The sequence below is a fragment of the Engystomops pustulosus genome, chromosome 9 (genome assembly GCF_040894005.1).
Source record: "Engystomops pustulosus chromosome 9, aEngPut4.maternal, whole genome shotgun sequence".
NCBI classification, from domain to species: domain Eukaryota; kingdom Metazoa; phylum Chordata; class Amphibia; order Anura; family Leptodactylidae; genus Engystomops; species Engystomops pustulosus.
In genome coordinates, this window is record NC_092419.1 from 46,308,669 (window position 1) to 46,335,433 (window position 26,765).

At 40.1% G+C, this 26,765-nt stretch overlaps 1 protein-coding gene and 1 long non-coding RNA gene across 4 annotated transcripts in view; both read left to right on the forward strand.

The window, feature by feature from the left end:
- GUCY2F (guanylate cyclase 2F, retinal) overlaps positions 1 to 26,236 on the forward strand; it is a 64,643-nt gene extending 38,407 nt beyond the window's left edge. The window contains exons 12-20 of one of the 3 annotated variants that reach the window (XM_072125450.1): positions 3,126 to 3,274; positions 5,604 to 5,767; positions 10,243 to 10,435; positions 11,852 to 12,026; positions 14,540 to 14,638; positions 14,878 to 14,972; positions 17,186 to 17,271; positions 17,377 to 17,465; positions 25,662 to 26,236. In XM_072125450.1, the coding sequence (XP_071981551.1) occupies positions 3,126 to 3,274; positions 5,604 to 5,767; positions 10,243 to 10,435; positions 11,852 to 12,026; positions 14,540 to 14,638; positions 14,878 to 14,972; positions 17,186 to 17,271; positions 17,377 to 17,464 (1,049 nt within the window). In that variant the 3' untranslated portion in view covers position 17,465; positions 25,662 to 26,236. The remainder of the gene's footprint in view (positions 1 to 3,125; positions 3,275 to 5,603; positions 5,768 to 10,242; positions 10,436 to 11,851; positions 12,027 to 14,539; positions 14,639 to 14,877; positions 14,973 to 17,185; positions 17,272 to 17,376; positions 17,466 to 25,661) is intronic. The other 2 variants (XM_072125449.1, XM_072125451.1) reach the window with 2 other exon arrangements.
- On the forward strand, positions 17,472 to 18,924 carry LOC140077872 (uncharacterized). The gene is made up of 2 exons (XR_011849844.1): positions 17,472 to 18,236; positions 18,333 to 18,924. It is a non-coding gene; the product is annotated as an uncharacterized lncRNA (long non-coding RNA).
- Positions 26,237 to 26,765: the final 529 nt, after the last annotated feature.

The window sequence follows — 26,765 nt, forward strand, 5'->3', positions numbered from 1 at the left end:
AGAGTGCCAAGAAAATATTCCCCACACCATGACACCACCACCACCAGCCTGAACCGTTGATACAAGGCAGGATGGATCCATGCTTTCATGTTGTTGACGCCAAATTTTGACCCTTCCATCCGAACGTTGCAGCAGAAATCGAGACTCGTCAGACCAGGCAACGTTTTTCCAATCTTCTACTGTCCAATTTCGATGAGCTTCTGCAAATTGTTGCCTCAGTTTCCTGTTCTTAGCTGAAAGGAGTGGCACCCGGTGTGGTCTTCTGCTGCTGTAGCCCATCTGCCTCAAAGTTCGACGTACTGTGCGTTCAGAGATGCTCTTCTGCCTACCTTGGTTGTAACGGGTGGCGATTTGAGTCACTGTTGCCTTTCTATTAGCTCGAACCAGTCTGCCCATTCTCCTCTGACCTCAGGCATCAACAAGGCATTTCCGCCCACAGAACTGCCGCTCACTAGATGTTTTTTCTTTTTCGGACCATGCTCTGTAAACCCTAGAGATGGTTGTGCGTGAAAATCCCAGTAGATCAGCAGTTTCTGAAATACTCAGACCAGCCCTTCTGGCACCAACAACCATGCCACGTTCAAAGGCACTCAAATCCCCTTTCTTCCCCATACTGATGCTCGGTTTGAACTGCAGGAGATTGTCTTGACCATGTCTACATGCCTAAATGCACTGAGTTGCCGCCATGTGATTGGCTGATTAGAAATTAAGTGTTAACGAGCAGTTGGACAGGTGTACCTAATAAAGTGGCCGGTGAGTGTATATTTATATATAGATAGATAGATAGATAGATAGATAGATAGACATAAACACTTTACAGTATATATACACTCATACAGCATATACACGCATATAGCATATACACACAGATAGACATACACACTATAAACACACATACACATATATATATATATAGACACATTATATACATACATCAGTGCCTCCTATTGTGTCCCCACAATGGCTGTGCGGCTGTGCGGCTAGGGCTGCTGCTGTTCCAGATGGTGTGGAAGGACACGGTGCGGACTGCTGCTGTGTGTGCATCGTAAGGCAACTCCTGTGCTATCCGGTGCATGATCCGAGCCTCTTCTGCCGCTTCCTGCGAGTCTAGAAGGGACCATTATCTGCCGCTGCCGGGGGCAGCGCGGAGACCAGAGACTGCACGCAGTCACTGACATTTCCTCTACTTCCCCCGAACGATCTGTGCCGGAATGCAGGTGGTGTGACATCATCACACGCTGCCTGGGTCCTCCAGAGCAACAGAACGGTACAGCCAAACAGGGCTGCGCCATTTTGTATATTAACCCCTTAAGGACGGAGGGTTTTCCGGCTCATTTCTCGCTCTCCAACTTCAAAAATCCATAACTTTTTCATTTTTCCGTGTACAGACCTGTGTGAGGGCTTATTTTGTGCGTAACAAATTTTACTTTCCCGTAATGTTATTTATTTTAACATGCCGTGTACTGCGAAGCTGAAAAAAAATTCCAAATGTGGAAAAATTGAAAAAAAAACGCACGTGCGTCACGTTCTTGTGGGCTCAGTTTTTACGACTTTCACTCTTCGCTCCAAATAACACGCCTACTTTATTCTTTGGTTCGGTGCGATCGCGGTGATACCAAATTTATATAGGTTTTATTGTGTTTTAATACATTTTCAAAAATTAAACGAATGTGTACAAAAAAGAAAAAAATTTTTTTGCCATCTTCTGACGCTAATAACTTTTTCATACTTTGGCGCACGGAAATGTGTGAGGGGTCATTTTTTGCGAAATGAGGCGACGTTTTCATTGCTACCATTTTGAGGTCTGTGCGACATTTTGATCATTTTTTATTTCATTTTTTATGTTATGTAAAAAGGTGTAAAAGTCGCATTTCGGACATTTGGGCGCCATTTCCCGCCTCGGAGGTCACCGCCGGCCGTAACCGTTTTTATATTTTGATAGATCGGGCATTTTGGGACGCGGCGATACCTAATATGTCTGTGATTTTTACTGTTTGTTATGTTTTATATCCGTTCTAGGGAAAGGGGGGTGATTTGAACTTTTAATATTTTATTAATTTTTTTTATTTTTTAAACTTTTTTTTTTCTTTTTTTTTTCACTATTTTTTAGACCATCTAGGGTACAATAACCCTAGATGATCAGATCGCTCCTACCATATACTGCAATACTACAGTATTGCAATATATGGCGTTTTTGCAGGTCTTACATTACAATGAGCCACTGGCTCATTGTAACGAACCTGCATAAACCATGTAGCCTCGTGTCAAGAGAAGACCCGAGGCTACCATGGTAACCGATCGCCGCCCCCCGATGACGTTCGGGGGCGTGGCGATCGAAAAAAAGATGGCGGCGCCCGCGCGCCGCCGTCTTTTAAACGCCGCCCGCGACTTTGCGGGCGGCGTTTAGAGGGTTAATAGCCGCGATCGGTGCAAGCACCGACCGCGGTTATTAGCGGTGGGGGTTTTGTGCAAAATGCAAAAACCCCCACCTCTGTATGAAGAGGACTCAGCCCGTGAGCCCTCTTCATACTTCCCTTATACCTCTGCGCCGTAGAGCTACGGCGCAGAGCGTTAAGGGGTTAATCGCGTCTGTGTTCTTAAAGAAACAGATGCAATTAATTTAATGATGGATGATTTGGGCGGCAATGGGCGAATCACCCTCATTTTATTCACCCAAGATGGCGCTCCCATCAGGACTCGGACATCTGCTGCCTGAGGCGAGATTTTCATCTCGCCTAATGGCAGGTCCAGCACATATCAATATACAGTAAATGTTTTGTTGTATAAGAAGACCAATGTGAACACATATTAGATGCTTTATATGGGATAACGTTTTTGTATATTGTACTACATATCTATGAAATATTCTACTATTCATATTTTATATTTTTTAATCCAATTTTTAAAAATTACATAAACCTATATAGCACATAAGGTACAAGATAGCTTCCCTTTAAATGTCACACATAGTACTGTACTTTATCAAGTGGATTAATAAATACCACTACTATCGGAGGTTTGGGGGGTTGGGGATCGTTATGTTTTTGTATTGTTTATAAAAAGCTTTTAAATAATATAGAAATATCTGATTTAATAAAAAATTACCACTACTATGTGCATTTCAGAAATCATCCCAAAGATTAAAAAGCCCCCTCCTTTGTGCCGCCCTGTGGTGTCTCCTGACCATGCTCCTATGGAGTGCATTGTGCTCATGAAACAGTGCTGGAGTGAAGTGCCGGACCGACGTCCTACTTTTGATGAAATATTTGATCAAGTGAGAAATTTATTTCTTTAAAAAATGTACTAGTGACATATTTTTTTGCACAGGACAGGAAATACATTTCTGAGTATTCCGGGAATCAGCATAATTCATATACAAATGGGTCCTTAAAATATAAGCTAATATGCAATTAGTTGTTATTTAAAATTTTGCTCCCCTCAGCATACAGTGTAATGAAGAATTAAAATGCTACTGGCCCTTTGATCAGTCCGTTAATTTCCTTCCTTCCACGCGAAGAAGACACAGGACAGAAGATGGCCGTTGGTCACATGTCCCCATCACATGTCCTAAACCTGCCTGGGCAGGTCATGTGATCACCGCTAAGTTTGGCTGTAGGCGGTTAATTGCGGTACATCCAGTATGGCCACTGTTTTGGTGACGGCAGTTATACATCATTACTATAGTAACACAGCAGGACTGTCTGTTACATCATCACTCGGAGCAGAGCGTAAGAGGGAGGAGGAGTTACTAAGAACTAAAGGATCATGGGACTTGTAGTTTTGAGTGGTGGCCATCTTGGTGATAATTCCACATACTTTAGAGAGGCTATAAAATTTTGTGAATCATAAAATCGAACTATTTAAGCTCCATTTTGTGACTAATGACATTGAGTTTTGTTACATTCATTTATTTATAACATGATGGGTTTTTCTATCAGACGTTCATATTCCCGGAATACCCCTTTCAGGACCCCCTCTAGTAGTATTCCAGACATCACCATCCCATAGTCCCATAAAAGTCCCATAGAAGTGAATGGACCAGGGGCCAAGCATGTGCACCACAGTTCTATCCACATGAAGCACCAATACATGTCCATTCTTATGATAACTGGGGTCAGATCTACAACGATTAGATTTTTTCCTTTAAAAAAATATAATTTTCAAGATCATCGGTGATCATTTCAGTATTGTGTGATAGTAATAATCTGCTATTTGAAATTTGTGCTTGTATTTATTATCAACAGGTAATAAATTCTATATTGTGCTAATATTGAGGTTGCTACCATAAAATCTAATATTGGAGTTCCTAAAACTTTTAATGGGAGAGGAGTTATTATTGTTTATTTTACAGATAGTTTCCCTTTAAATGTCACACATAGTACTGCACTGAATGAGGCACATTTAATAAGGTCCTTGTGCCAGTTTTCTGTCACACTTTTCACGTTCTTTCATGTGCGAACTGCTTGCACAGGTATTTAGGAAATGTCTGAGTCACATGTGTCGCACGTGACCAGGCTGCACTATTCTTCACATGGCACCAATTTTCGTCACTGAAATGGACATTCCTGTGCTCAGTCGGACCATGCGCCACATTTAACATGTCGGAGCAGTGCAGGGAGCACCAGATTCATGAAGAACGTGCACCAGAAATCCTGAATCTGGCGCCCCCTGCACACTACACAGGCAAACTACACCTAGTACAGACTGTGCTGTTTTTAGTAAATGTGCTCCAATATATGTAAATATATTCATTAATTTTTCTATATACCAAGTTTCAACTGAAGGTTAGAGGATTGTGCAGATTTTCACTTTCAGAGTGAACATAAAGGCCCCTTCCACACTTGCGTTGCAGATCACGTCAGAGTTTGATCAGGGTGCGATCAGGGTTTGGTCAGTGAAGAACTGACATTTTGCATCAGAGTTCAATCAGTTTTCAGTCAGAGTTTGTTCAGTGTCTCAGTTTTTCTTGCGCACTTTCAATGCAATTTCAATGCGTTTTTCACGCACAGATAATGGACTGAGCTCCATCTTTTCTATGGCAATTGATGCATGAAAAACGCATTGCACTTGCAAGTGTCTCAGAGTGCAATGCATTTATGATGCGTCTCCATAGACTTGTGTGGTGCGTTTTTCACGTGCGTGACTTGCAAAAGTAGAGCATGTCGAGATTTAAACGCGGGTTAAAAAAACGTGCGTGTGTGCGTGCGTGAAAAAAAATGCAAGTGTGAAAAAGCCCATTGATTACAATGGGCCAGAGTGCAATGCAAGCTCTGCGTGTCAAAAGCATGTGCAGAAAACACGCGTGAAAAACGCAAGTGTGGAAGGGGCCTAAGACATCCACCAACTTTGTAAACTATTATAAAGGTAATATAGCATATTGGAGGTAACTGCAGTCACACCTGGATCTTTCCTTGTTGAGTAACATAAGTCTTATGTAAATGTTAAAAAAGTTTTGAGCTCACTCTTTATAATAAACCCATCCTTCAATCTAATAGTAATACATGCATGACCATACTTTCCCTGTAAAACATATGTGAATAGACCAGATGGAAAGAATTTGTAAAGCCTAATATATTGGTTTTTTTAATCTCTTTAATGTTCAGTTTAAAAATATCAATAAAGGGAAGAAAACAAACATAATTGATTCCATGCTGCGCATGTTGGAACAATACTCAAGCAACCTTGAGGACTTAATACGGGAAAGAACAGAGGAACTAGAGATAGAAAAACAGAAAACAGAAAAGCTCTTAACGCAAATGTTACCTCCGTAAGTAATTGTACAGTGTCTATCACTATGCAGACTTTCTGAATAATGGCCTTACCACATGAAAGGTAATTAATGAATGCGGAAAACAGTCTTTCACTATAAATGCCATTCCCTTCTACTGCGTTACATAATGTATGTGTGTTAATGAAGATATACTTATCTGTGCGTCCAGATAGTTGAATTGTATTCTAAGACGTCAGCCACCATTTGCTTGACATGTAGGTAGGGTATATCCATGTGTTGCAGGACACAGGTTTTGCTGTTATTTGCGCAAAACTGTAGCGTCACAAGCACAACAATAATCATATAACGAAAGTACCTTCATTGTTTTTTTTTTTTGCATGGTATAATTCAGACTTTTGATAGGTCATTTATCTGCCTTATTTTCATGTCTTTTTTTTTCGCTTGTTACATGTTTAGTTTTCTTGGCCTGGCAGGTGCTACTTTTGGTGGTTATTTGAGAGTTTTTGTTGCAAATGTTTCAAATCCACATGGACACAAGCCGCGTGAGGGGTGGACAGGAGAGGAAAACTTTTTGAACATGCATTTTGGGAAATTTTGGACATATGCATTTGATGTTGTGGCCAGCATTTTTTTGCATTCTAGCAACACCCCAGGGAGATGCCGACATATGAGGGAACAATCACATGTGGCGTTTGCAATGTGTGTTTAAATGCATCGCAGAAACGCAAGCGTTTTGCTTCAGTGCTGGTAGTTTAAGCAGCTGTGTTCACAGCCACTTAGTGTCCAGTCACACGTCGTGTTTAACGCATGCGTTTAAAAACGCATTGCAACAGCTGAAGACAGATTTGTCTAATTAAACAGCTGTTAACTATTGCGTTTACAAAACGCAACCATTAACACATTGTTAACACACAAGTTAACATTCTGTTAAAACATGCATTTTTTATGCAATGTTAACGCATGCGTTAAATTAGGCAAATCTCTCTTCAGCTGTTGCAATGCGTTTTTAAACGTGACGTGTGACTGCACCCTAACACTTCTAGCAATGAGGAAAAACGCTTTCAAATCAGCCAAGCGCATGGTAACATGTAAGATGTATACATTTCACAAACATCACAAATGCCACATGTGACCGCATCCTGAACATTTCTAGACCTGGAATGCAAAAAAAATACAAAATTATTAAAAAAAGGTGTGGCCCAAACTTTCACTGTCCAGCAGGTTTATGTGCAAAAATTGTGAACTAATTGTAATTTACATAATAAAACATGGAATACCCTGCCATATACAGTATATTGACCTTGTGTGGCAAGTAGCTGTGGGGCTCTACTTCAATAGTGTACACAATCCTTCCCTGCACCTGCCCTGGACCAGGTACAGATCTGTGCATGAAAAGTCGCAAAAACAGAGAAAAAATGTATACATGAGGCAAATGTCACACAGAACATCTGGAAAATAAAGATACATAAGGCACAGCACAAGGTGCAGACAAAGGAGTGCTTGACGAACGACAGCAAAAGTCTCAGTGAAAAGTCACAAAACAACGGAAAGTCACAAAAATTTAAGAAATAAATAGCAGAAATAAAGATACATGTCCCCAGTGTGTTTCTGTATAAGAAAGCCTAGCTGGTTTCTCAGTATAATGTAAATTTTTATATGCAAACTCATTTAAGATTCCAAATGATCTAATGGGTCATAAAAGGACAGTTGTCTATACTTGTCTACACCTTTGACAAAAATTCTTAAAGGAATACAGTATATTTTCCTGGGCTTTCTGCGCTGTATCCACTGACAGCTAACAGATAAATGAACATGATAATGGGGCTCATTTACTTACCCGGTCCTGTAGCGATCCAGCGGCGCGTTCTCCGACGAGGATTCTGGTCTTCCGGCGATTCACTAAGGTCGTGCGCCTGATGTCCACTAGGTGTCGCTGCTGCTTCGAAGTCCGCCGGAGTTCACCAACCTATTCCTAGTGCATGTGAGTGATTGATTTTGTGACACAATTTGTTGTTTAAATTCCGCAGTTTTTCCGAATCCGTCAGTTCTTCCGACAGCCACATCCCCGATTTCTGTCGTATTAAAGCCGGCGAGATTGCACCGAAATCCGATCACATGCGCCAAAATCCCTGCAGAATTCGGCGCAAAAGTGGAAAAAGTCGGGAAACCCGACGAAAGTGTGGCCCCAATGCAGGGGCAGATTAAGACTGCCACGGGTCCTGGAATGTATTAATATTATAGACCAGTGGTGGCAAACCTATGGCACAGGTGCCAGAGGTGGCACTCAGAGCTCTCTCTATGGGCACCCATGCCATCACCCCAGCGCAGAGTTCGCCGGACAGGACTCAAGGCCACTTGCAGTCCCAGGCAGCCCAGGACCCTAGAAGGAAGCTACAATGATAATCCAAACTTCTTTGCCTTCTTTCTACTGTATTGGTGTCCTCAGGTGCCTGTACAATTTAAACCTCTAACACAGCAGGGAGTCATAAGTTACTGCTTTAATTGTCGCATCCACACTTTGCAAAAAATACCTGGGTTTAGGTTGTAGTTTTGGCACTCAGTGTCTAAAAGGTTTGCCATCACTGTTATAGACCCTAAAAGTCTGCAATATACTTCCTACATATGGTACTAGAATTAAGCTTCTTGGGGAAAGGAGGATGTGTTTGTTCTTCTGCTTTCAATCTGCGGTTTCAGGACCTTTGGAGGACCTTCAATGGGCCTGAAATGGCTCTTGTGTACATGTGTATTGAGAGTAGAAACAGATGTATGAGGATTTCATGGGTGATGGTCCTTTTTGGTATAAAATTTGGTAGTTGGTTTGAGTGTACATGGGCCCCCTAGAAGGCTTGGGCCCGGGGCTTCCGCCCAAACTGCCTGTATTATGGTCCACTGCTGAGGGTCAGTGTGTAGTTCTTGAAGATATCTGCCTGCAAAGTGACATAGTGCTTGTCTCACACCCCAAATAGACTGTTCATGAGTCCATAACATGTTACTACCTTAGAAAAATCGAAATTTGCTATAGTTTCTAAATGTATATTAAGGATTTTGAATCAAGTATTGCATTAGTAAACTATGCCACACAAAATGAATGTACTCATTTTTAATCTATTGTCTGGCTCCACAGGCATTTCCAAAGAGGTAATCAGTATTTGGGTGGTGGGGGTCTGAGACCCTGCACCAATAAACTGTTCTGGCTGCCTTATGGTGGACCTATGCAGTGGATGGAGCCTGAAGCAAAAGGCTCTGTCAATTGTGTAGCATCAGTGCTAGGGCTCTGTTCATATGTATGTGGGTAGGAGCAGAACTGCAGTTTTTACTAAATCAGTGGCTGAAGCATTCTGCTTCTGGCTCCATCCACTACATAGGTTTAGACACTGAAAGGATTTAGGATTTCAGGCTTCCCACTGGTCACATACTGATAAGCTTTTCTGAGGATCGGTCAGTGTTAACAGTACATCTGTGGCCACACAACCCCATTATTATTTTAATAAAGTAAGATTTGTATGCAATTCTGCCCATGTTTGCGGTAGTAAAAACAATGAAAGTGGTATTCCCATTTCGGCAAATGAATGTATTGTGTGCATAAAGAAAAGTTATACAATTTTACAATATGCTTTCTGTATCAATTCCTCATGGTTTTCTAGATCTCTGCTTGCTAGATCTCTGCTTGCTGTTATTCTATAGAAAGCTTCTATGTTTACTTCCAGTGGATAGAAATCTGACTGTGGTCACACAGGTGCGCGGCTCGTTATATCACGCACCTCTGATTACTCCCTATCATGTTAACGAGCTGTGCACCTGTGTGACCATGGTCAGATTTCTGTCCACTGGAAGTAAACATAGAAGCTTTTGTATAGAATTACAGTCACACAAGTGCACACTGGTCACACAGGTGCACAGCTCATTAGTGTCAGTAATCATAGGTGTGTGTTATAATGAGCAGTGCACCTGTGTGACCATGGTCAGATTTCTACACACTGGAGGAAAACATAGAAGCTTTCTATAGAATGACAGAAGAGATCTAGCAAACCATGAGGAATTGACACAGAAACTATATTGGAAAATTGTATTGGAAACTTTTTATTATACAAACAATAACATTCATTTGCTGAAAAGAGAATACCCCTTTAGGCTTTTGCTAGTATGTTTTGTACTATTCATGCTGTTTTTTTTCCAGAGGGTAGATGGATGGTGGACCCCCAGAATAATTTCTGGTGTCCCCAATGAACCTTAGAGCAATACTAACACTGTCCGATGTAATAACTGACCAGTGAAAAAGGATTTTATTTAGATTTTTTTTCTTTGCAAAACTACATACCCTTTATAGTGATATTCATTTACAATTCTGCTTATTTTATAATATATACTGGTATTTCTTTTAGAATTTTGCTTATAAAATTATACATTTTTTATTCATATTATTGCTATTTATGTCACATTCTTCACACTAATAGTATATGAACGTGTTTTTGTATGGTTGTCATATTCTCAACTATCTGCTTCATTTTTAGATCTGTTGCAGAAGCACTAAAGACAGGCTGCACAGTGGAGCCAGAGGGGTTTGATGAAGTTACCTTATACTTCAGTGATATAGTGGGTTTTACAACTATATCAGCAATGAGTGAGCCTATAGAAGTGGTTGACCTCCTTAACGACCTCTATACATTATTTGATGCTGTAATAGGAAACCATGATGTGTATAAGGTGAGTCACTGCTTAATTATAAAATTATATATACTTGTTTCAGAAATGGCAAATGGCAGTGTTGCAGAATTTGTTCCTTAACCGGTTAAGGACCGGGCCCTTTCCTGTTTTATCATTTCCATTTTTCACTCCTCACCTTCAAAAATCTATAACTTTTTTTTATTTTTACACGTAAAGAGCTGTGTGACGGCTTGTTTTCTGCCTAAAAAATTGCACTTCATAGTGATAGTATTGAATATTCCATGCCATGTACTGGGAAGCGGGTAAAAAAATCCAAATGCAGTGAAAATGGTGAAAAAACGCATTTGCGCCATTTTCTTGTGCGCTTGGATATTACGGCTTTCACTGAGCGTCCCAAATGACATGTCTACTTTATTCTTTGGGTTGGTACGATTACGGGGATACCAAATTTGTATAGATTTTATAATGTTTTCATTCATTTACAAAAATTGAAAACCTCCTGTACAAATTTATTTTTTTGATTTTGCCATCTTCTGGAGCTAATTACTTTTTTCTACTTTTATATACTTTTATTTTCAATGATATCATTTTTAGGACTGCACGACCTTTTGCTCACTTTTTATAGATTTTTTTTTATATTTTTCAAAATGGCAGAAAAGTGCCATTTTTGACTTTGGGCACTATATTCCGTTACGGGGTTAAATGCATTGAAAAAACGTTAATATAGTTTGATAGATCGGGAATTTTCGGACGCGGCGATACCTAATGTGTTTATGATTCTTACTGTTTATTTATATTTATGTCAGTTCTAGGGAAAGGGGGGTGATTTGAATTTTTAGGTTTTTTTATCCTAATTTTTTTTAAAAACTTTTTTTATTTTTCTTTTTACTATTTTTCAGACTCCCTAGGGTACTTTAACCCTAGGTTGTCTGATTGATCCTATCATATACTGTCATACTACAGTATGGAAGTATATGGGGATTTTCCTCCTCATTCATTACAATGTGCTATCAGCACATTGTAATGAAGGGGTTAAAATGAAATAGCCTTGGGTCTTCGCAAGACCCGAGGCTACCATGGAGATGGATCGCCGCTCCCCGATGCCGGCAGCAATCGCTGTGATAACCGATCGCAGGTGTTATGGGTAAGTCTTTGCTTTGCCGTGAGCCCTCTCCATGCAGCAGGACCGGACCGCCGCCGCGAATACACGGTGGGTGGTCGTGAACCAGTTAAACTGAGCTTTGATAATATGTAAGGACTACAAGAACCACCATGTACAGTTCATCTCACCTCCTTGGTGTATGAGTCCTGTAGTGGAGGGAGTCAAACTCCCAAAGTTCTAGAACGTGCGCACACAAAGAGAGTTGGACCAGAACTCCTGAGGAGTGCTGGAACAACTTCATCCGTGTGAACATCTAATATGTAATGACTGTTTTCTCTTATTTTTGTTAACAGGTAGAAACGATAGGAGATGCCTACATGGTAGCATCAGGCCTTCCTAAAAGAAATGGAAATAGACATGCAGCAGAAATTGCTAACATGTCTCTAGATATCCTCAGCTCTGTAGGATCTTTCAAAATGAGGCACATGCCTGATGTCCCTGTCAGGATACGTATAGGCCTCCATTCAGGTAAATAATTACTTTCATATAGTCACCAACTTTTACTTTGTATAAATCAGAGCACCACTCCAATCCACCTGAGAATATCTACTTTTGTGTCTCCACTTGACAAAAAAAGGGTGGGTTGTGTGTATATTCTGTACCTTTTCGATTTGGACAAAACTGTTCTTCTTGTTGTTGAAAAGTTGTACAATTCTGTCAAATTTGGGACTGTTAGCAAGTATGCATATAAGTAATTAGACAAGATACCTGGTTCCCTGCATTCTGCCCCAGGTACACCTGTTTCTTAATTCACGTATTCACTTGCTTTGCCCACTGCAATTATTTCAGGGCTCCTACGCTAGTTTTCTGGCATCAGAGCCCTGATATATCTCCCCCTGTCTCTTTATCTGCCCATATCCCCAGTTTCTAGCTCACAATTCTAATGTCGTTTGAAAGATGAGATTAGTATCTTTAACCTGATATCATAAGCATGGCCCTAAGTAAAGGCCTCTAAATGTGACACATCTCAGTCAAAATCATCTCATTTGAATGTGATTTTTTTTTATAGATAAAGGTATGAGATATCACATAAAAGAGGAAATTTTAGAAAGGATACAGGGTTGGCTCCAGGTTTCAGTAGGCCACGGGGCAACAGAGCCTCAGTGGGCCCCAATGAACTCTTGTGGCGGCATTAAAAATTCAAAAACAGTCTCCTGCCCCCTAAAATATTCCCTAGTTAATCATACCAGGCATCTCATGGTTATTTTATATAACCCCCCCATCACACCCTATTGATTTATTAGGTACAGCCCCCCCTCCCCCGATGGATTCCTTATGTACAGCTTTATGTGGGCAGCTCTGGGCCCTTGCACTTGACCAGGTATGCCTAGTGCTGGTTCCGGCCCTGAAAGCTACTTCAGACCCTACCTGTGAGGGCTGGTAGTTGTTTAGTGATGTAAAAGTTGTTTACATTTTCCCTTTGTTTTCTACATTTCATTCATTGAAATTAGTCATATCCCATATAATTGCTATTTAGATTTTTATAACACTTATTAAACTCTATAACCTAAAACCAGAAGACTCTGTTAAATAGCTTGTCCTCACATATCATGATCTTCTTAAAAATATTATTCAACCCTATTTTAGTTATTTTATTCTAGGATAACAACCAATATTTCTATTTCCAAATATATCCACACGTCCATATGCAATAGTTTTATGTAGAGAGCAGGGTTTTTACGGAATTTGATGTATCAAATATCATGTGAATTTGACAATTGTGTAATCTATCAGGTTCATATGAAATCCAATGGAAAAGAAAAATCATATGTTGCCCAACATACTCTCTCTATTAGGCCAGGGACACAAAGTATCATCACTGTGGGATAGTAAGAATTGGCAGCGGCTAATCCACAATGATTTACAGTGACAGTGAATGGGATTTATACAAATCTAATCCACAAACCTGCAGTGTAAATGATGAACATCGGCATACTGTTACAAGAGATAATCACTGCTGAAATGACTCCTAAAGAATTTACTCTGTATGTAAATTAGCCTGAAGGGCCCATCTGGTCGAAGGCTATGTATGCAGCACCGCCGCAGCACTTCTAAACCCTCTCCTCTTGTCTCCTCTGGCTCTCCCTCCCCCACAATCGGCTCATGAAGAAGACGGCTAGAGAGGGGTGGGGGGTGAGCAGGCAGCAGGTGGGTTCAAATCTCCCCCCCCCCCCCCCCCAGAGCCCCCTCCCGGAGCCACCCCCTCCCGGTGACTCTAAATAAGGAGCCAGTGATTGTCTTTTATAAAAGTATGACTGTGTTCAGACCTGTCACCATTTACAAAGCAATGGTGATGCTTTGTAGAGGTTAAATGATGTGGTATAGTTCCATCCTACCACCTGGAAATTTTACCCAAAATCTGCTGGATAAAGCAACTAGAAGAAACCAGCCCTGTGTGTCCCTGGCTTTATAGAGCTATCGCCCTACGAGATTTATTTCTAGAAGTGAATACATCCCACCAGACAGTGCTTCACATTTCTTTAGTAGTTTTTTTTTATTTTGGAAGATAAATGGTATTAATGAAGGTTATGGCCACACATTGCAGGTATCTTTCTCTGACTGACATCCAACTCCCTCTTGTGGTGGCATCAGGGGCAATTCATTTAGACTGGAGTTTTAAACGCCAGTCTTAAAATTCTCTCCACTGGTTTTCTGGCGCACAAATTCCTCCAGTTTGCAACTAAGATCGGATCTGAATTTGCAAAGTTTTTTGCTATAGTCTCTGCTGGATTTCCCTGCCGGGCTGGGAATTCACGCCCTTGCCCACCCTGCTCCTAAACCCTCAAAGGGTCGTGTAGGTCGGAGAAGCCATGAAACTGTCAGGGTGAGGAAGATTTACAGAAAACTGTAAGGGAAGGCATAATGGATATCCCCCATTGTGTGACCGCTGGCAACTGTTGGTAACTTGGGCTTCAGGCACAGTAGTTGGTGCAATGTGTGGCCATTCCCTATAGGTAAGTTAAACCAACTTTCTATTATAGGTCCTGTGGTTGCAGGTGTAGTGGGCCTAACAATGCCAAGGTACTGCCTCTTTGGAGACACAGTGAATACTGCCTCCCGCATGGAATCAACAGGGTTACGTGAGTAAAGAAAGAAATGATTGATGAATATTAAATAGACATCAGTTCTGTCATTCATATGAATGCAACACAGGATTCTTAGGGGCAGAAAATGAGGAGATCTCAGTTTGTTGTTTTGTGTATCTGCATTCATGTCTAACAGTTTGATGAATAGATTTTCTATGTTATCTTTATGTCTAAGTTTTGTTTTTTTTACTTATTCTTCTTTTAATGCAATTAATTCTGAAATTTCTTTCCAGCCTATCGGATCCATGTCAACCAGAGCACTGTCAAAACCCTCAGATCTTTAAATGAGGGATATCTTCTGGAACTGAGAGGAAGGACAGAGCTGAAGGTAAGTGACATGTTTATCAGTATCATACACAATGTTCTCTGGTAGACGTCATAGAAGTTATTTGTTCCAATTACATGCTGAGGTCAGCTCTGGGGACATTTCTAGGAAACAAAGTTAAATTCTTGACATTTCTGTGTACTCTGGACATCCACACGACTGTAATTTACCTAAATGGACAATTTCATTAGAACCCCTATGCCATTATATCTTTTCACACAGTGAATGCAAGTGAATAGATCACCTATCAGTAGTGCTGTATTACAGCTGGCTGTACGTTTAATGTATGTGATGACCTGTGAATAAACCTGTGGGAAATACAGTGGTGATATGTGATTTAAAACTGCAGCAAGTACACACGGAGCACATAAAATCTAAAGTATAGTGCTAGTAGTGGATTACTGCACCTCAATTCCTAATAAAGTGAATATGAGCTTATCTGCAATTCCCATACATGGTCACTGGAATATAGACAAAACCTTTTACTTCAGGGTCCATCCACTGTATAGGTTCCAGAGGCAACCGCAATAGCGTCATTGCAGGGTTCAAGGAACCAGCCCCCCACAATCATATAGTGATGACCTATTCATAGGACAGACCATCAAAATGATAAATGCAGAGGGAGCAAAGCACTAGTATAACCATTTAAGAGCTGGCCAACGTAAAACTATGTCAACCGGTCATTAAGTGTGAAAGGAGAGGTCTCATGGGCTGTGCCCTCTCTATAAAGGGCACATGTCACCATAGTGTCACTACTCACTATATGCAATCCACTGTTCATTAAAGGACATCTACCAGCAGGATGAAGGACTGTATGCAAATGAGCCTGATGGACTGCAGACTTCATAGGTGCTAATGCTAGTCCTTGGATATGTCAGTGTTGGTAACACCGTAAGTTGTGTCCAAAGGTTCAGAAAGGACACCACAGAACCTCCATAAAAAATTATGAAGCTTTATTGAAGATCCATCAAAATGAAAAAACACTACAGGCAGATTACATAAAACAAATCATCCCAAGCGTTTCGGACATTCTGCCTTTACTCATAGCTTCATTTTGAACTTCTATTTGCCAACATTTAAAACCACCAATGTGCAGACCAACACCTGAAACTGACATAATTTTTGATCAATGATCTTCAATAAAGCTACAAAAATTTTTATGGAGGTCCCGTGGATACAACTCGTGACTATAGTGAGTGACCACTGGAGCACTACCACTACTGCACAGGTGAGTCATATCCAACAAGGTGTGGAAATTCACTATCCTACGGTGTGTGAATAGGTCAGTGTTCGTAAGTCTGTGTTTAAACAAGTTTTACTGTGTATGTTTGCCATATTTTTTTTAACAGAGTATGGACATGTGTTTGCGGAAACTGCCTAAAATGTAAGCCAACTATGAATGTTAAAAAGATATATAATTACATATAATGACAAACAAGTCTTTAAAGTCCTCTTAAAGAAGGAAATAGCAAAATCATATTACAATTACATATTTTTTAGAAAACCAGTCATATATAGCGAGCAAATCTACCATCAGATTACTGATGATGGACTGTCCTCACAGGCATGCTTATTACCTTTAGGGGTGGATGCCAACATTTTTCCTTAATTCCTTAATTGCCAAGAAATGAAGTTTATACAAATATGTAAATGAGCCTGAGGCGGTCAGGCTGACGTCACCTGAGCACCTTATGGCACCGTCATCTACTAAATTATGTACGCTCCTGGCCACTTAATATGCACCCCCCTTCCTGTCCGCTCTTTGCAGATAGCTGGTGATGTAAGGAAAGTCTTCTTGCACATGCGTGACATTTGCAGTTAGTCGGGTGACGCCGATGGCTGTCTGCGATGAGCGGGCAATGACGGACAGGCCTCTTTAACAAAGGGAATAGTGAGAGCTAGTTGTTATTTTATTGTGTTAAAAGCAGATGATCCAGAATTTAATATTTGAATAATAATATTTTTTTGGAAATACAAGTACTTACTAAAACAGTCACGTCAGGTTTTTAAACATACAGTACTGGTTGAAAATTGTACTTTTATTTACAATAAAATCCTTTTCCTGAGATACAGTGGACTTGTAATCACTGGATAAGACCAGGTTTTTGTATCTCACTTCGATAGATCGGAGGCTTTAATACAGCCCGACTTTGGTGGAACAGTGGGAGTCCTCCAAAGCCACCTGGTAATTATGTCCTTTGTCTCTTTTGGATAAGGGTAAAGGTATTGAAGAGACATACTGGCTGGTTGGAAAAGAAGGTTTTACAAAACCGTTACCTGTCCCACCAGTGATCAAGTCAGGGTAAGCGGAGACACCATGCGGTCCAGGCGCAGGATATCCTCTTGCTGTCCACCTAACTGTATTTTTGTATTCTTTTTTCCGTCACTATTTTGATATCGTTCACAGGCAAGTGGGTCATGGTTTTCTGCAGGATGAGATAACCGCTTTCAAAAGAAGAAAAGCAGAAAAGCAACTTGCAAGGAAGAATATCTGAGGTAATGTTATGCATGAAAATGTATAACATTACATGCTATATATGTCACCACTTCTCCTGCAATCTAATAGCAACTTCTCTCCTAATTGCATAGCAATAATCAGGAGGTTCTCTATGCACAATTCCTAATGGGACCTTTCTCTAAAGCTGGCCAAACATTAAAGATTTCATGGAGGACCTTTCTGAACTACCCTGTTGCTCTGTGAAAGTTGTTGTATTGTTAATATGGCAAAACGAAAAAAAAAATCTCTACCTTGATTCATAGTTTGATCTGAGCTTTAATTAATGAGATGGAGGTCATCGGCATGAACAACTTAACATGACTGAAAAAGATTCAACATCCATGCAGGAGGGAAAACACAAAAGGCAAAAAGTAGTCTATATCAGCCTTTTTTGGGCCACTTAAGGTCTTTAGTGTATGGCCAGCTTCAGGTTGATTTCTTCTTGTTGGCCAAAAGACATTAATGCCAACCAGACCAGGAAAACCAGGAAAACGTGGAGAGAAAGTTCACATCACTTAAAGCACCAGTCTCTAAAACAAAAATAGACAAATCAAGACAGACCAATAACTCTACCCAATGAGAAAAGAGTCACAAATGAACACATATCCTCATGCCCTTATTTGCCATTTCATCTTCCGAGGAATCAAATATAATCCTTAGAATTAGTAATAACAGTAATAATAATTCTCAATTTTAATGAAGACAGAAGTAACTCATATTTTAGCTCTCCTTGGATGAATCTACTGGTGATCAGAAGACAGCGAATCATGGTATGTTTGATATCCTTTGTGTTTGTCTGAGAAGTTACCCATGAGGAGCTGGTGCTTTAAACTGACTGTCCACCGTGTCTCTTGTTGTTTACTCAGCATTTGCAGATCCGGCTAGCTGAGAAAAGAACAGAGGAGCAGATTCTGGGTCTAAAGATAGTGGACAACCATCAGCAGCATTGAGACTTTTGGCCAATCAAGTTTGTTCTATTGCACTTGTCTATTGGATATAAACCTATTGCACATGCACATTATAAACTAGTGTCAGTGCCTGCTGAATTTACAGTGCCCTCCACATATTCCTTTAAAGTGTTGTCTATGATCCAATTAATTCACACAAAAATGGGACAGATTTCATTTTATAACCAATTAGGTGTTTGTTGGTTTTTCCAAGGATAAAAATTTATAGACTTCAAAGATATTAAGCACTATGTAAAATATTGCAGGCCCGTCCTACAGCAAAACTAAGTAAATTAGGCACAGATTCTCTATGCTTTATATAGTGTTTATATGGACAATAAATGACTAAAGTAAACAGACTAATATCCACTGTATCCATCTATGTTTCATGGCTTCATGCTTATGAAGAAACACAATTAATAAATATTTCAACTCTTCCTGTAATGAAAATGGTGGATATTCATTTCTTTCAGTGCACTACTCGGATGTCTCATTGATTTTTATATTTTTTTTTTAAATGTTCAATAGAGCAGTTTGGAATTTTTACGTTCACTTTTTTTTATGACAATATTACCACCAAGAATTATTTTAGCACATAGTACCAGGTTATCAGTGTTCATAAATGTGTGCAGTGATAAATAATGCTTTTAGGTCATTTTTATCGGATAAAAAGTAAGAGGTCAACACTTTACATTGACAGTAGTGTTCATCACACCAACCTGTTGATCTGCTCTTAAATGTGTTTTCTGTGATCCTTGAAATGGATAATCAGTATCAGATTAGTAGGGGTCCAAATCTAAAATCCCATAACCAGCTATTTGGGGCTGTCTGTTGTGCCAGCTGTTGTGTCTGTTGTGTGGGGTTCTCCAGTCACAGCAAGTTAGGCCCTATCCACAGGCTCCGTGATGGGACCCCCACCGATCTCGAGAACGGGGATTCGTTGTACCTCTGTTGTCACTCGAGATGAAGAGGGTAGCTGGTTGTGAATGCGCCAGATGATCTATTCATCTCTATGGCACTGATGACGATTATGGAGATTGTGGAGATGGTACACCTGTTCTCAAGATCCGTGGGGGTCCCATCACTAATTAGCAAATTTGGCCCTATCCTGTTGATAGGACCTAACTTGATATAACTGGAGAACCCCTTTAAGGGATCCTGAAGCAAGTGACTGCCATTTAAAGAGGACCTGTCACCTGAAATAATCCCTCTAGTAGCAATTAGTAAAGTAAGCAGCTCCCTAGCCCTACCCCAGTAATAGCAGTGTTAAATCGCTAGCCTTATTGAAACATACCTATAAAGCCAGCAAATACTGCAGTACATAGCCCTCCTAAGTTGGACCAAGCTTACAGCGTATTCATGAGGGGATGGTCTGAGGAGGCGGTCACTGCAGCTTGAAGCCTGGCATATGGTGTGGGGGAGAAGCTAAGGAGAGGGGAGCGCCCCCTCATGAATACGCCAGACCGCTGTAAGCTTGGTCCGGCGTTTGGAGGGATATGTACTGCAGTGTTTGATAGCTTATCGGTATGTTCAGATAAAGCCAGTGATTTAACACTGCTATTACTGGGCTAGGGCTAGGAGCTGCTTACTTTATTAAATGCTCCGAGAGGGATTATTTCAGTGACAGGTCCTCTTTAAGTGAATAAGACCTCAGCTTCAATACATTGGCACAGTCATGATGGATGGAGAGTTGTCTGCTTCTATGGCACACCACTTTGTAGTTTTGGTAATTGAGGTTTTTGCAGAAACTCATCATTGGCTTTGTTTAAATAGACCACCACTGTTTTGATATTGATGAGCTATCTTATAAAAATCCCTTTAAAACTGGCCATACACTAAAAGGCGGTCATTATAATATATAATTAACATATTTTTTTGTAAAAATGATCAATTTTAAGAATTCTAAGGAGAAGACTGTGGTGCTATTGCTTGAGGGTTCTGCTGTGCTTCTACATAGTATAGTAAGAGCCAGCACAAGTTATAGAAAGGGGGTGTACTCGCTGCAAGTATACCTCCCAAACACCCCATATATATATATACATGCTCAACTCATGAACAGGTGTTCTGTTTGAGACAGGTGAATAAACCATTGCCAGACAGGCAGGATATCTCCTTTACGAGCTAAGGATCTTACATAATGAAAGCCAACATTGCTAATTGCTTAAACATCTACTGTTTAAAGAGAATCAGGAATCCCCATAGATATAAGATGATCAGTCTACCCCAACTATCAGTCTAGTTAATCGTGATTCTTTCGTGTAAGGGCAGATGTCATTAACAGGTAACTATTAGATTAATTCATTACAAAACTTGATAAGCTACTGCCAAAGTCTCATAGCAAGTTAAATTGTAAAGAGTTATAATTTGGGATAGACAGCAGAACTTAGCAATCTATTAATCATTCTAGGAGTACTTTCATGGGAGTTTAAAAAAGGGCATTTAATTAAGGATTGGCACCAAATTCCTCGTTAATATGTTCAGTTTTGTGAAATATTAATGCAGTTCTCCAAGGGCACATAAATGTATCTGTTTTGGTTCATAATAGGGAAGTTACAGCAGCAATAATTCATGTAGTGTATTTTTCTTATTAAACGCATTATTTCTTCTGTAACGTGTTCTTCCTGAAATCCCTTCCATCTTGTAAAGTTGTGCTTTTTTTTGCAATAGGGAAAAAATGGCAAACTAAGGGGGAAAAATATAATTTACTTTTCTAATGGGCCTGGTAGTGCACTGAAAGCAACATTATAAAGTGTAATACTATACAGGCTCATATAACAGTGTAGACATCTTTCATCAATATATAATTAATACATATAGAATACAGAGAGATAATTATAGGTACAAAACACAGTCTGAATGAGGTCTAAGCCGAAGTCGGGATCAAGCAGAAACCAGTAATTGGCTCAATTCAAGGAAAAGTATATGTGTTTACCGTATATGGATTTATTCTTGGTTTTTAATTTTTAAACAGCCAAAGCTAACTAAAGGAAAATAATGGTCATATTTTTGGTATTTTTTGTTTTAATTTACATGTTTAATTTTTAATTAAATAATTAAGTCATAAACAAGTCCTTTCTTGATTTTGGTTGTTGCGTGCTGTGTGTTGTTATATAGTTTGATATTTTTGTCCCAAGTTGACAGAAACATCTTCCTGCTTAGGCCATGTTTTCTGTATAGTTTAGACCTGATGCCAAAGTAATGATGCTTTGCTTTAAAGAGGTAGTGCATTATATTATATTGGTGGCCATTTCCCAATGAATGGAAGCCACACCTGCAGTTTAACCACTACACATAGTAATCTGCTTCTGAGTTATGTCTTGCCCAATCAGGGTCATCAAAATAAAAAAGTGACATCCCCTTTAATTAAAATTGATGTCAAACTTGGCAGTTCTTTATGACCCTGATAAATTGTTGCGTAAACATTGCCATAAATATTAATGCAAAAAGGAGACAATGAAGTGTGCTATACAGGGCCCAAAGTACAATCTTTATTGGAAACAACATAGCAGAACACAGTCACATGACATATAAAAACAAATAAAAGTACCAATGCACACATATAGATACATATAGGGTGAGCACAGTGGCTTCACCCTATTTAACACCTCCTGTCAATAGAACTGTCATTTTTGGGCCAAAAAGAAATATACGCCAGCAAACCCCTATGATCAAACGCCCTGTGTCATATAGAGTACTGTAAAGAAAATGATGAAAGCCTTGCAAATAACAATGTGACTAAAGAAACAATAGTCAATAGTCAAACCCAACGGTCCTTATCAAGGAGTACAAGATAAATATACAAGTCTCATTTCAGGCTACCAAAGGGTCCACAAAGAGACTGTAATACCTCAGCTAGAAATGCCATGCATCTAATGCCAAGTCCACAAAGGCCAGCAGACATATGTAATCACCTAGACAGGGGTGGAAGGTTCCCCCCGCTTTCCCCATGCTTCTTGTGGCCAATAGCAACTTCCTCAGTAATAGTTGAGGGAGGACGTATGATGAATAAACAACTAATGGTACATCCATGTCACCTAAATATTTGGAAATAGCATGTTGGGCAAATAGACTAACTTCTCAGTTAGATGGGTGTCTCTCCCATACATATACACACACTGTTTATTGTGTATGAAACAGAGACACGCGTTAATCACTGCAAGACACTTCAGGCAGTGGCTTATATTGAAATTCAACATTCCCAATGCTTCTGTTCCCAACATTATCTACCAAAGGAGAATCAGGAATCCTTATTGCTACATGTAAGATAGGTGTCTGTTCCTGCAAAAAGCAGTAGGTTGGAGGGACCTTAATGTGTGAAATTTTATAATAAAAAACAGAGTCAAAACATGGCTACAGCAGCAAGATAAATCTAATAATTTCTGGTATCTACTATGTACATGTTTTATCAATTTTTGTTTACAGAGAAACTGTTGAATATCAATGTTAGTATGGATTGATAATCTAACTGTGTTATTGGCCTAATGGCATAAGAGTATAGGACTACCAGACAAGTGTACTTGTTATAAGTTACAGAGACTTAAAGCGGTTTTCCTACAGGAAATGTCTAAAACTGCAGTCAGGCTAAGGGAGCAGAGAGTGTGCTGCACATGGCCCCTCTCCATTCATCCATTTGGGAGCAGAGCTTATAGTCTTGGCTGTTTTCATCACCGCCATAGAATGAATGGAGTTGGACCCACATCTGTGATTTATCCTGTGGACATGTCAAAAAAAGTCTAGATGGAAAAACCAATTTGATTTTTATGATCTTTATATTATTCTTTCATTCATGTGCTTACCACAGTACTATGGCAAAACATAGGAATTCACATGGGCTCTGTGTGTAGAAACAAGATGTGCTTCAACACTTGCAGGAAATCAACCAGATATTTTAGGTAACTTCAGCACCATGAATGCTCTGCTCCTTTACTTAAAGGACACCTATCACCAGGAATCATCATCATTAAGCTGATGAAAGGTTTCAACAGCCTATGCCAGTGATGGCTAACCTTTTAGAGACCGAGTGCCCAAAATATAACAATGACCCGCTTATTTATCGCAAAATGCCAACACAGAAATTTAATTTGTGATTTATACTCCTTTCTATGTCACAGTTTTCATTGATACCAGCTCCCTGAGGACACCAATAAAGCAGAAAATAGTCCCAGGTAGAGCTGTCACTTTAAAATAGCTTTGTGCACAGCAAGTCCTGGGCTGTCTGGGACTGCAGGAAGATACCTGGAGTCATCTCTGGTGATGGCCTGAGTGCCCACAGAAAGGTCTCTGAGTGCCACCTCTGGCACCAGTGCCATAGGTTCGCCATCACTGGCCTATGCTATGTTGATTTTAAAAATACATTTGTCAGCAATCTGAATCATTGATTTATGTAAATTTAATCCACATTTCCTGCTCCCTGCCAGCAGCGTGTATTGAGTCCTGAGGGGGGCAGAAGCCTGTGTGTGTAAGGCTATATTCAGACTGCCGTTGCCCTCTGTACCAAAGCACGGTAGGCAGACGGCAGAACAGGGAGAGGAGGAGGAGGTGAGCACTGCTCACCCCCGCCCCTCTCCATAGGGATGTATGGCGCAAGGCGCTGTGATACATGAATAGATACGACATGTCCTATCTTTTTCCTGGGTACGGAGCGGTATGTTGCCACACCTGTGCGGCACAGTACTGCTCCCGTAGGGCGCCGTGCACCCATTGCCGCCTATGGGGGTCGTATATCGGCCATATATACGTCCCCCTTGCGGCAGTGTGAATGCAGCATTAGTCTCCCTCATACTCATACAGCTCATACACTGATCCCCACTTCCTGTCAGGTGCAATGAGCAGGCAGGGGAGGGAGGGGGATACGCATGAGGAGACCCAGGCACATACTGGCTACACCTGCCCCTCCCCAGGGACTCACCACATGCTGCTGTCATGGAGCCAGGTAATGTAAAATAAACTATTATAAACTACTGAAATGATTCAGAATGCTGACAGATGCATTATTAAAATCCATATAGCATAGGCTAATGGGACCTGTCACCAGCTAAAAATGACATTTCTGGTTACAGGCTCACTTTAAGGTTATACAAAGTGTGGAGGCTCCAGAGGGCTTTACCAGAGCCCCTCCAGGCTCCAGGATCCGGCTGTTACACACTCCCCCAAACCCCCTGCAGCACACCTCTCTGCTCTTTCAGGTCCCCCCCTCCCTCTGTTAGCATCAATTTGTATAAGCTCTGTGCTGCTGCTTTATTAACACACATTTACATACCCAAATAACTTTTTCTTTATGTCAGGTTTAACATACAGATTCTTTCCTCAGCAGTTAACATAAGCATATTTAGTCAGCAAAACAATTGCTATGCAGACTGAATACAGAACATTGGTAAAGGTCAACTTCAGGGGCTGTTTTTTTAAAATAAAACTATGAAATTTAAACCTTAAACAGGAAATCTACCACCAGGATGAAGGATTGTAAACCAAGCACACTGGTATACTGGTGTGTGCCCCCTCTTGCAGGATATGTTCTTCTTTTAGCTTCTTATGCCTTGGTTTTTTACAAAAAAAGGCTTTTAAAATGATGCAAAAGAGCCTGGGGGCTCCCGACTCCATAGGTGTTAATTGAGCCTGGAGCCCCTAAGGCTCATTCGCATAATTTTTAAAGCCTTGCTTAAAAAACAGGATATTAGAATATAATAGAAGACCATATCCTGCAAGAGGGGGCACACATCAGTATGTCAGGTTACTTGGTTTACAATCCTTCATCCTGGTGGTGGATGTGCTTTAATGTGAACAGAGCCTAAGTGGACAGATTAATGAGAAATTCTTGTTTCAAAACATAAGACCCCATGAAAAGTATAATTGGTGTAGACATCTACAACAGCATTGATACCTTTCTGTCAGATGCAATACAGAGAAAATCTTGTGATGATGTTTATGATTGATTTTATATTATATTCATTTTATGAAAAATGTTGACATGTTGGTTTTCATGGTTGTAAACATTCTATGACAGGGGTGGCAATACTGAATGGCTCAGCCACCCTGTAAACACATACATAAACTATATAAGGTATAGATTTCTGCTCTTATAACTCTCTGACCTTTTTTATGGAGAGGAGCTCTCAAAGCAGAAAGATCTTTGCACAATAGATCAGAATGATGTGATATTTCGGTAGAGCTTAGTATTATTTTCTTGAGTTAGGTGAAACACAGAATGCATATTATTTTTATGTAATTTACTTTGTGATGTATTTGTAGGGAAGACATAGCCTTCCGTGATCTAAAGCGACTCCTGAAGACAGCCGTGAAAAGAATCTCACAGGTCCGGCACATTACAGCTCTCATGACACCTGAAATGGAAAGTGGATAAAATGAAGCTACAGATGGTGACCTTAATCTCAGGGATTAAATCAAGTCTGAATCAGTTAAGAAGGACACCTTTCAGGAGGTCATCCTTAACAGGATTTTCATATTACACCAGATAAACCACCTACAGATGGATCATTGCTATGCAAAAGACAAAATCCTTGCATTTTTCCAATCACCGGTCTATGATCTATGCAAAGTTTTTATATGGCAGGGTCTGTTTTGTCGCATACGGTGTGTTTTGTTGTATTATATGCACCTACAAAACCTGCATGGGATTATCATACTGTGAAATACACGCCTTTCTTTCAGGGAATGGGCTCAATATATAAGCGAAGACCTCTATAACATGTCCATGGTTTTCATATTCAATGTGATTATTTTTATGCATATTTATTTTTTGTCTTCATTACATGCTAGAATGAACACAGACAATATTTTAGGCAATAAAGGGTAGTATGTTAAGATTGTTGTGGATTGTTTTACTCTTCTGCTTTTGTCGCTAAGAATATGAAAATTAGGACTTTAATCTTGTGTATAATTGATTCTTTATTGCAATATGAATATCATTTATGTACTGTGAACATCAAAAGGATATGTTCTTCCTGCACTTGGGCAATATGTACTGGTAGTATCTGACACTATCAGGGAGCCCTATCATTGTTATTAGAGATGAGCGAGCACTAAAATGCTCGGGTGCTCGTTACTCGAGCCGAACATTTCCAGATGCTCGAGTGCTCGTTTCGAGTAACGAGCCCCATTGAAATCAATGGGAGACCCGAGCATTTTTCAGTAAAATTACAAACTAAACGAGCACAGTGAAATAACACAGTGCAGAACAGATTGCAGATGTTCGGGAACATCTGCGATCTGTTCCGGAGACACGCGCGCAGATCGGTGTTCTCCGCAATAGTATTTGAAGAACAATATGTGTGAAGAACAACTTGCAGATGTTTGGCAACATCTGCAAGTTGTTCTTCACACATATTGTTCTTC